This window comes from Thermobia domestica, chromosome 8 (genome assembly GCF_964235325.1).
Source record: "Thermobia domestica chromosome 8, izTheDome1.hap1.1, whole genome shotgun sequence".
In the NCBI taxonomy this organism is placed as follows: Eukaryota; Metazoa; Arthropoda; class Insecta; order Zygentoma; family Lepismatidae; genus Thermobia; species Thermobia domestica.
The window spans coordinates 264,310,618-264,322,670 of record NC_137461.1 but is presented as its reverse complement, the minus strand read 5'-3'; the positions used below and the strand labels follow the sequence as shown (position 1 = coordinate 264,322,670).

At 34.9% G+C, this 12,053-nt stretch overlaps 1 protein-coding gene across 2 annotated transcripts in view; it reads right to left on the bottom strand.

The window, feature by feature from the left end:
* Window positions 1–12,053, bottom strand: part of LOC145693603 (uncharacterized) — a 99,091-nt gene that overhangs the window by 29,686 nt on the left and 57,352 nt on the right. For both annotated transcript variants that reach the window (XM_081769737.1, XM_081769738.1), the window contains exon 5: window positions 10,983–11,109. In XM_081769737.1, coding sequence (XP_081625863.1) covers window positions 10,983–11,109 — 127 coding nt within the window. The remainder of the gene's footprint in view (window positions 1–10,982; window positions 11,110–12,053) is intronic.

Sequence of the window (12,053 nt, the reverse complement as noted above, 5' to 3'; positions counted from 1 at the left end):
CAGTAACATCCCATAAACTGATATATAGTGTTTGTTTTAGCGTCAAAACCATCGACTTTATATCTGCCAAACCGTTCCTCCAACGCATTATTCGAAGTAACAATAGATCTCTTTGTTACGTGTTCCATATACTTCAACCACTTTAATGCTTTAATACTCTGTTGTTGAGTAAGTTGGAACCCGTTTGGAGGAATAACTGGAATTGTGTTTTCAATCAGGTGATGACACCGGTACGTCAACATTGCAAGACTAGCGATCGTCGTGCTGGAAATAAAACATTGAATACCATTTGTTTTCTCTTCAATCATGGAGGTAAATTTAATTACTGCCTCCGCCAATATACGCACATCGTTCCGGCAGTACTCCATCAATTCTTTCTGAAAATCAAAAACATCACCATTCCGTACTCGCTCTTCATGCCACAGCATAAGTTCTGCCCGGTCTGCCGTACTACGTGAGTCTGGGTCATAATAATGCAATGCTGGCCATTCTCCAACATAATTTTGATGTTCCTCTGTATTAAAGAGATATGGAAAATCTCCTTTTTTCAATTCAACATTCAATCCTAAGGTTTTCGGTAATTTGGATAATTTTACACCAAGATAAAGAAAAGTGTCCCGGAAATAAAAACGATTACTAATACTAATTTGAAATATCTTTTGACCGTGCATAAGAACATGTGGAGTTATTTTTTGTTTCTCAATAAGTGTGCGAACACAAAATAGACCATCATATCGCGAATTATTGTGAGCAAGTGCCACAATGATCTGATACTCTGGCCTTTCCATAAGCACATGTTCAATAAACGCCTCCATGGTTGTGAAAGAAAACATACGGTTCCCGGATATTTTATCTCCGCACTTGAAACATAAACTATCTACTCCTGTATTTATGCAGTGGAAACATACATTCAAACAACAACATAAATTTACGGCATGCTCCCGTTCACCTTTCTCATTTGGTGCTAATAGCATGGTTTCCACATCAAATATAATATACAAAAACCGTTCAGTGCGTTTTAGTTTACACTTTTGAACGAAACATCGATGGCCAACAGTTACGTGCACTTTACAAAGACTACAATAGTAGTCGCCGCATACATGAGCTGATTTTCTTTTTCTCACATCATACATTACACCACATGCGTTACACAATTTTACGTAATCACATGTGGATTTCTTTACTTTATTTAGTGTTAAATGGTTATTAAAGCAAATGCCTTCAGCAAAGTTTCTATTACATTGTGTACAATGTACCAATTTCGCGTTAGTTTCTTTACTATGAAAATGTTCACAGTACGAACATCTCATCTGACATTGGTGAGCACTTTTATCTGATCTAAATCCTTCCAAGCACGAAAAGCAGAAATTCCTCTTACCCATAAATGAATTAATATTCTTAATGGGCTGGAAATGGCCCACAGTATCCCCTCTCTGATACAGAATAAATATCTTTTTCTCCGCATTTATTCCTGGGTAGCGTACCACAGGTGTTCTGGAATCTTCCGGTAATTCATATACTACAATTTGATAATTCTTTTTCACTAAATAATTTTGAAAGGCAACTACATCTTCCAAATCAAATCCCTGTTTCCGTTCAACGTACATTTTTGCATCATTACACAATTGTTGTGCTTTATTTTCCCATGTTTTGCGTGTAGGCAAGGTCATATCATATAAAGCCTGCTTACTTTGTTCATGCTTTGTAATCCAATATACTATGGATTTTGGCAGACAAAGAAAATCACTAGCCTTTGTGGCCACCACATGATCCTTGAAAAAAATACTCATTTCTGCATATTTTCTTACCGCTGCGCGTTTAGGCATACCCTGTCCGTGTAATCCATCAACGATGTCAAACCGGAATTCTAATTGATTTCCTAAAAGAAATGATTCATTGCTATTTAGTACGTTCTCCACCGTTCTAAGAACCACATCGGTATTCAAATTTTGACGTTTTCTCCATGGAACAAACACTTCTTTATTCAGGAGATCTCGGTCGGAATTTATTCTTAAACCGACAAAATCGTGGGGTCGTGTATCCCTCAGAACGGTAGAAAGCGCATAATCCATCATGGACGTAATATAATCCATGGGATTTATAATTATATGTTGTACAGTTGGTTTTACAATAATTTCCACCCCTTTCATATTGAAACGCGGGTATTCTCTCACATTTCTCCCCACAATTTCAAACATATTACACTCTCTTTCATTTCCTCCATACCCTCGCAATGGAGGGTGCTGAGAAGTTGTGGGTCGCATATCTTCTGAATAATGTGCATTATTCAGACGATCAACACGCGCATTTTCTTCCTCAATTTCTTGTAATTTTTGCCACAACATCTCTGTAAAGTCAGTTTCGGAATTTTGAATTTCTACTGGTTCATCCAAATTAATTTCATTTAATAGTGCCCAATCAATATGTAATGAGTCATCATCATCATCATCATTATGTTCTGATTGAACATTTTCTCGATTTCCCGTAAATGAAAAGAACGCGGATACACTTTTGTCACTCACTCGCTCTAACTGCCCCTTCTCAGAAGCCATATAATTTAAATATGACATAAATGCCGCATCATACAGTCGATCTTCACGGAAAAATCCGTGGTCAAAAAGCTCTATAATATCCGCTGCTGAGCGAACATTATTCAGAACAATATATTGATTATTTTTATAATATAGGTACAAAAGCGATAGTAGATCACTTACAATTTCAGACGATCCAACATACCCTGCTGCTTGCAGGTCCACTACTTGTTGCCAAGTCTGTAAAACACGTTCAGCACTATCCAAGCCTCTCAGTCTTCCCTGGAAAATGGTTTCATCAATCACGTTAAATTCCTCAAAGTAAAACTCCATTTTTTTCTGTAAAATACAAGACAAAAAAAGTGCAATCAATATATGTATACAATGACTAAAAACCTGAAAACAAACAAAATTTTGAAAATAATAATAATAATAATAATAATAATAATAATAATAATAATAATAATAATAATAATAATAATAATACTTACCGAATAATAGTTTATCTCTGTTTAAGTGATAATCCAATTGAAATCCACGTCTTTCGTGCTCTCTGCTTTTTCTCGATTCTATCACTTATTTGCTTCAGCACCTAAAACAGAAAAGAAAAAAAAATGCAATTAGTTACCGTATTACGACTTTTCAAATTACAAAATATAATATTCAACGTAACACTAACGCTCAACCATATTGGCTTTGCATGTAAAAGAGCCATGGTTCGATTCCCGGGGCGCATTCTGTTAACTACCTATCCAATATAAGATTGTAAAATATACCATTTATAACTGAAAAAAGTCTACAGTGCAAGCAAGCGTACGGTTCTCCACGTGGAAGAGCTCTGGTTCGATTCCCGGGGCGCATTAGGCTAACTTTCTGTACAATATAATTTATATATATCTGTTATGTCTTACACAATTCATAGTTACGTATAAGTAACAACATCTGCTAAGCAAAATGTTTGTCGTACGGCTTTTCACGTGGAAGAGCTCTGGTTCGATTCCCGGGGCGCATTCCGCTAACTTTCTGTACAATATAATTTATATATACCTGTTATGTCTTACACAATTCATAGCTACATATAAGTAACAACATCTGCTAAGCAAAATGTTTAGCGTATGGTTCTCCACGTGGGAAAATACTAATTCGAGTCCCGGGGGCGCATTCTGCTAACTTCCTGTACAATATAATTTATATATACCTGTTATGTCATACACAATTCATAGCTCTATATATGTAACATGTTCGCACTGCAAGCAAAATATTTAGCGTACGGTTCTCCACATGGGAGAATACTCATTCGATTCCCGGTGCAATCATTAATGTTGCTTCCCTACATATTACATTATACTATATCTTAGTCAAGTTATAATTCCATAAAAGTACACCGAATCATATCATTTTTTCAATACCGGAAAATCCGCAATCAATTCCCGATAAAACCAAACAGTTCCGTCCCCTTATACTCCTAACAATTACAATATGTCCCTTTCCCATATAAAAATGAACAAGTATAATACAAGAAAACTACAACGTTATTACTTACCAATCTTCCAATCTCTCCTAGTAGTAAAATATCTTCTTCGCAAAGTTAACACTTGATGTTCTTGGTGCCCTCTTCTTTCTAAATGTACACATCATGCAAATGCATCAGTATTTATATGCCCTTAAATCTTTCCAGAAGGTTCGAGTGTGTTCTTTCCCCTATTGCAACAATAATAAATTTAAAAAAGAACTGGAAGCTTCTAGTGCTTTCTTTCACTCATTCCGACGATCAAAATTTCTACAATATTCTCCAGCAGCAGCTGTCGCGTTACATGTGCTGCATATTAATGAATTACCTTGTTCTACGTATGTGATCTGCATATTTTATTTCCGAAAAGGTCTTTTCTGTATTCTGCTTGTCCCATTAACATTTCTTTTCACCGGAAACCAATTTATTATATGTCATGTTACCTCCGGATGCACCTGCATACATTATGTGTCATTAGTATGCGTAAAAGGGTGTATCCATTTTTTAAAACGTGCATTACCAAGTGCTACCATGTCAAAAAAGTAAACACTCATGAATATTCATGAGTGAGGACTAGATGCCCCTATCCTACTATGGTGGGGTAGAAAAGAACACTTAGATATTGCTAACAAGAGGAAGAGAAACTAGTTGGAACATTGGCTAAGAAGAAATTCAGAATCTTGGAAGAGAAAGGGCGAACCCAAAAAATCGATTTTTTTAGTTTCCTTGAATTGGACAGGTCTGGACAACACACACATACCGCGTTTTGCCCTGCTTCGCCCTTAGTTTTCTCACAGTTTCAAGATAGAAAAAGATTCGCCCTAGCTATCTTAATGTACTTGCAAAACTTTCAGCTTGATTTCTCAACACCCCAATTTCAGGATTCGCCCTTTTCTCTTCCAAGATCCTGAACTGTATCATGAGGGACGTGTTAGAGGGTATGGTGGCAGGAAAGAGAAGGAGAGGGAAAAGAAGACTACAATTAATAGATGACATAAAGCAGAAAGATCATACGTGAAGACGAAGCGGTTAGAGGAGAACCGTGGAACATACAAGCTTCTCAGCTATGGCAAAATACCTGCCAATAATGGCAGAATACCTATGATGACGATGATTCATAAACAAATATTTCATTAATAACTTTATAATGCTGTGTAAACTATTTCTTACGAATAAATTCACAAGGAGCAGTTTATTCTTGGAGACGAGTTTCTTTCCAAATCACTTTCAAAAACAACTCCGGCGATTGTGTTCGTATTTCATTGTTATTCCTATAATGTTCCATAAATCACTTTCGTAAGAATATTCATAAGGGATAGTTTACTATTGGGGTGAGGCAGGCACGTAGCCATACCAGGGGTTCGATCATTCTAAACTATATTACTGGAACATATATTGGTTCGTTTATCCATCATTTCATAATGTAGGGGGGTTCACATGAAATACTGAAAGCGCAGGAGCTCAAACAGTCTAAACTATCTTACTGGCAACATATAGGGCCTATAGGTTTGTTAAGACAATAAAATGAGAATATGGTAGTAAGTATTTTAATAACAAACAGAACTTTCTTTCCACATAACGTATTCGTTTTCATTATTCCATCAACTATTTTCTGTTCCAAATGACAGGTTAAAGGAGCAGTAGGAAACTGTTCCTGAAATAACATGTTTGATAATGCAAAAAAGCGAAGACGAAAATTTATGATAGAAACTGTCCACGCTGTTACACAATGGCACTGTGATTTCGAAAGCTTGAAATTTCCCTGACTTCTAGCAGAAATTCTGAGAATTTTGTAAGTTTTCTAGAAATTTCAAATTCCATGACTTTTCCAGGATATCCCGCTCATTGGTCAGCATGTATTGCAAGTAATACAAATCTCCTCATAAGAAAGATATACCAAAAGCTTGCTGTAGCTTTTTATTTTTAACGCTGATTTTTCTTTTTCTCGTTTCATTTTGTTTCAACCTTTCTTAATTTTTTCGTTTCTGGTTTCGAAGGAGGGGGGTCCGGACCCCCTCCCCCTTGGCTACGTGCCTGGGTGAGGTTATCAAAATCCCTCGTCACTCCCTGTTAACGTCTAGATGAAATGAAGAAAAGATCAGAGGATAAATTTTGAACATAAATTTACAAAACGAGGCTAAAAAATTTCGACTCGAAACGAGAAAAACCTTTCGAGAATCGAGACGAAAAGAGTATTCATCGAAATAGAGACTAGAGGAAAATTACGAAAATATTTGAAATGAAACGATAAAAACATTATTTCTCGTTTCATCTTGTCTTGTGAGAAACACTATTTCCCATGCTCTCATATTTCTTTCTTTTTTTTTTTTTTTAATAATTATTCCTTAATAATTATTGTTCCTCTCAAGGACTGTCTACAAGACAATAGCTGAGGTTTTCTTGTCTCGGAAAGATTTCGTGAAAGTGATGTCTCGACTCAGAAGGATGTTTTTTGTTTCCATTGAAAGAGTTAGGTCTTAACTCGTATTTTATCACGAAAATTCTGTCTCGTCTCGTCTCGTTTCGTTTCGTAAATAACTACATCGTCTCAAATAGCGTAAAGATTATAGACGTAGGACATTGTACTGAGGAATTTACATTTTCTTACAATTTGATTGCCGGTACGGCGACATGGTATCAGCAGTGCTGTGATTTGACTAAAATCAAGTGGATAACAGGATTTGAACATCTCTTACTAATGCGTGCTTATACCTATAAGAGACTGAATTGTTTTTAGTCGTTTATTGTAAAATCAATGTATATATATATTTAAAAGTTTGACATAAAAATAAATGGGATTGGGCGTCTTAATGCATCGCCGTGAGAGAGTTTTATAAATTAATTATGGTCGAATTCGGTTATCCTGCTTATTCTCCTGACTTATCACCATGTATATTCTAGCTTCATAAAAACAGGGTATTCTGATGACGCTGATGCTCCAGAACTTTCCAATTTGGAAGTCGCGATAGGGCGATATTACTGCTGTTAAAAAACTGAAGATTTCTATTTAAAAAAAACAGCTATTTTTTACGTTTTTAAAAAGATTTTGGTCTTTTTAAGTACAATAATTGTATTGCTCCTTTTCAGATTAACATTTAGCTTAAACATTATTTGAATGTTATTTAAACAACTGTGTCCTAGCATTTACAATATTTTTACATTATGTACTGTGAGATTCAACAATCGAATGGGTATTCTGGAGTTCCTTGGTTCAATTCTCCAACGATGTTATGTGGATTTGCCGCAACAGCTCTCTCTCAGGTCATCATTATCCATCCAGCTGCAGTTCCTCGAGCGCCCGTGAGACAAAAAAAAAAAAAAAAAACTCAAGAACTTACTTGATATCATTTTTGAACAGATGGAACAGAATATAGAGGTCAAAAATGAGGATTTGAATTCATTGGAAATGGTAGAAATCATCCGTTTTTACTATTGAGATAAAACGGTAATAGATAGCGAGAAGCTGTATCTTTTGCAATCAATTAAGTGTCCCAAAAATGTATTCTCCACTCTAATTTTTATCTACTCAAAACGTAAGTGGTAAAAATCTATTAACCATTTCCAGTTTCAATATTAATTGAGATCTTATCACATCATACAAGTTAGTAACGGGCACAAAAAAAAAAAAATTAATCTTGGTTTTTAGAAAACTTAAATAGCGTTTTGAAAACTTTCAGAAATAGGTTTTCCAAAACAGTTTCGGTTTTTCTATCAAAACAAGTTCGGTTTTCTATCTTATCTCTTTCGGTAGAAAAATCGAACTGATTTTTTGAAAAAAAAAACTGAAACCGGTTTCGGTAAAAGAACACGAAATGATTTTGGAACAAAGGTTTGGTTTTCTGTTTTTGTAGAAATCGGTTTCCAGTTTTTTTTTTTTATCAAAACCTGTTTTGACCATCTCTAATAAAAACCATACTCCTTCACGTGGTATACACTCGACACTGTTACTTGTTCATTGAATTAGTTGCACAAAATATAATGGGCGTAGGTTCAAACTGGATTTGCTATTGTCTCTTTACTTTGTAGGCTAAAACTACTTAAAGAATTAATCTTTACACATTCTTAGCATAATTTTCTTTTCTGTTTGCTTTTGCACACGTTATTTCACATTTGTCTAAAATGGCGACTGGTGTACTTTTTTCTTTTAAAACAATTTTTCGTTTATTTACAACTCTACTCAGTACCCTGGGTGGTTACGGGGTAGCATCAAGTGTACTGCCAGATTTTTTTTTTTTTTTTTGTTATAAATTCAGAATATTTTAAATAAATGAGAAACTTGTGGTAAAACAGTTACCTATATCCTTATTTTCTTTCATTGCATTAAGATTGGGATGTTGATTTCTACAATTTTGTGTAACATTGGATGATAGCACTAGATGTCTCTGTTCTTAACGCTCTAAGAAAACAAAAACGAGACTGTCTAACACTGAAGCAGGATGTAAAAATTGAAACTGTCTAATACAGCATGAGGCTGTATAAATTGAAACTGCCTAATACTGTATGAGGCTGGATAAATTGAGACTGTATAATGCTGTATGAGGCTGTATAAATTGAAACTGTATAATATTGTATGAGGCTGTATAAATTGAGACGGTATAATACTGTATGAAGCTGTAAGTTGAAACGGTATAATACTGTATAAGGCTGGATAAATTGAGACTGTATAATGCTGTATGAGGCTGTATAAATTGAAATTGTCTAATACAGCATGAGGCTGTATAAATTGAAACTGCCTAATACTGTATGAGGCTGGATAAATTGAGACTGTATAATGCTGTATGAGGCTGTATAAATTGAAACTGCCTAATACTGTATGAGGCTGTATAAATTGAGACGGTATAATACTGTATGAAGCTGTATAGGTTGAAACGGTATAATACTGTATGAGGCTGAATAAATTGAGACTGTATAATGCTGTATGAGGCTGTATAAATTGAAATTGTCTAATACAGCAAGAGGCTGTATAAATTGAAACTGCCTAATACTGTATGAGGCTGTATAAATTGAGACTGTATAATGCTGTATGAGGCTGTATAAATTGAAACTGCCTAATACTGTATGAGGCTGTATAAATTGAGACGGTATAATACTGTATGAAGCTGTATAAGTTGAAACGGTATAATACTGTATGAAGCTGTATAAGTTGAAACGGTATAATACTGTATGAGGCTGGATAAATTGAGACTGTATAATGCTGTATGAGGCTGTATAAATTGAAATTGTCTAATACAGCATGAGGCTGTATAAATTGAAACTGCCTAATACTGTATGAGGCTGGATAAATTGAGACTGTATAATACTGTATGAGGCTGTATAAATTGAAATTGCCTAATACTGTATGAGGCTGTATAAATTGAGACGGTATAATACTGTATGAAGCTGTATAAGTTGAAACGGTATAATACTGTATAAGGCCGGATAAATTTGAGACTGTATAATACTGTATGAGGCTGTATAAATTGAAACTGCCTAATACTGTATGAGGCTGTATAAATTGAGAAGGTATAATACTGTATGAGGCTGTATAAATTGAAAGTGTATAATACTGTATGAGGCTGTATAAATTGATACTGTCTAATACTATATGAGGCTGTATAAATTGAAACTGTATAATATTGTATGTTGCTGTATAAATTGAAAGTCTATAATACTGTATGAGGCTGGATAAATTGAGACTGTATAATACTGTATGAGGCTGTATAAATTGAAACTGTCTAATACTGTATGAGGCTGTATAAATTGAGACGGTATAATATTGTATGAAGCTGTGTAAAATGAGACTGTATTAAGAATACCTAAAAATCGGTTTGATGTGCTGTACCGACGGAAGGTGTTTAAAATTGTGTGTACAAAGAATGTCGCCATAAGGAAAGGGTTGCATACCACTTGTCTAGCATCATGTGGTAAAGGAATTGAAGAGTGTCTCGGAAGGAAATTAAAAAAAAAAATCCAACAGACTTTTAGAAAATCTAACCACCTAAACGCATGCACAAGAACGCTTCTTTGAAACCAATTAATTCAGTCCTTTCCAACTGGCCGATGTATAATGTTGAAGCATTTTTTTTTTTTACGATAACAGAGGAGAAGGAACAGAGATAACAGGTCGGTGGAGCAAATGAGGGAAAATTACGAGGTAGAGGAATTGAACAGGACAAATATTAGCAATGTACTAATAAAAACTACGCCATCGATATGTTTGTTTGCCTGTCAGCACCGTCTTTTATCAGCCCCAGATTTGCTATCTGCTAGTTGTTCTCTCTATGTGGTTTTAGTGACAATGAGAGCAATAAACGGTGACGTTACAGAGCATGCAATTAGAGATAGTTACAATAGTGAAACTAACAAATAACTTTGAACGTATCTTTCTTTCACAGGTACATTCTGAGAATTAAATTTGGGTTATTTAAAGACATAAATCTTTGCAATAACCTCGTCAAACATTTGATACACCACAATCAGTGGTAAAAGTGAGAGGGAACGCGAAAGGACACCGTTTCCCCACTTCCAAAGAATATCTATAGCATCCTTCCAGTTGCTAAAAAATACAATTGGTAAAAATAGGCACGGGGGATGGCATGATGCCATGCGTCCCCTCATCTTTTCAGTATCACTTTTACCTCTGTCCACAATTAATTACGATGTAGAATGTATTGAGGAATAAGAAAATTTAGATCTTCAGTAATATTTGGTTTTTATTGACAACAAAAAATAATAGTTAAACACGTTAGAAACATCAAAAATAAAAAATACATCAATAAAGTAATGAAAAATACATATTTAACATGGTTCGTATTAAAATACATGTTATTTGTCATAAAGAAGACGCTAAAAAAATCAATTCTTCTGTGTTGATGTGCCTAAATTTATAAAACTGTCAATGATACATCAAAATCTGTATATAGTGTAGAACTGTATTTATTCAAAATAGAATGTGTACTTACTAGAGAGACATGGTTTTGGTTCAGTCTTAACAACAGTGGCACCTTGTGACATGGAAGCAGATTGGCTCTTTGGTTTACGCTTTCGAGTTTGGATGCCGTCCTTCTTCATACTTAGAGGACGGTTGACCTAAAAATAAATAAATAAATAAAATAGAAAAGAATCATTACATATCATTACTCTGATACAAACTCATTTTAACATATGAAGAAAATAAATCTTTTATCTGTTCTTGCATAGAACAAAAGTGGAGCTCTCTTTATAGTACAGTGCAATTAGGTTTAAACCCGGACATTGGAAAAAACAAACTGAAATCTTTTCTAAAATGTTCACGAGCAAGTCAGAGTAAGTCCCAAAAATTCCCGCTTCAGGTTTGCTCACTATGGTTGCCATATTAATTAGCCTATTTCCAACGTCAAGACTCTTCGTGGAAACCATAGCATTTACTCTAAATAGTACTACCTAGCCCAACTTGTTTTGCTTACCTTCACGGACCCATGATGTATATCAAAAACTCTGTTATAATCGTTTCACAACTTGAATATTATATTCCAAATAAATATAATAATAATAATTATTATTAATATGTTATCGTCGTTAGTAAATACATTAAATTAGAATAAAATATTGAATATTTTGTACTTCAAAATATTTGGGGTTACGTGTCCCCCTCGTCCCCCCGCCAGAGACGCCCGTGGCCGCTTTTTTTTTAAAGATTTATGTTAGTGTTTTTATACTTTAGCCAGCTAATATTAAGATGTTACCAAAACTCTTAAGGCTATTCAGGGAAACAGGGGGTAATCTAGGCGTGTAACGTTGCACACTGATAAGGCATTCTACGAAACAGGTGGTAACCGATTAACTGTTTTGAAAAAGAATAGAGAATTTAAAAAATGAAATGAATTCTTTGAGTTTTACGTCCCAGGGTTATGCCGATGAGGCTAAAGGAGACGGTGAAGATGAGAAATGAATGAAATGGCAGAATGAAGACAGTGAGAGGAAACGGGAGAATCCCGAGAAAACCCACGAGTACGGTGTTTATCCACGACAAAGTCCACACAGCGCGAGCTGGG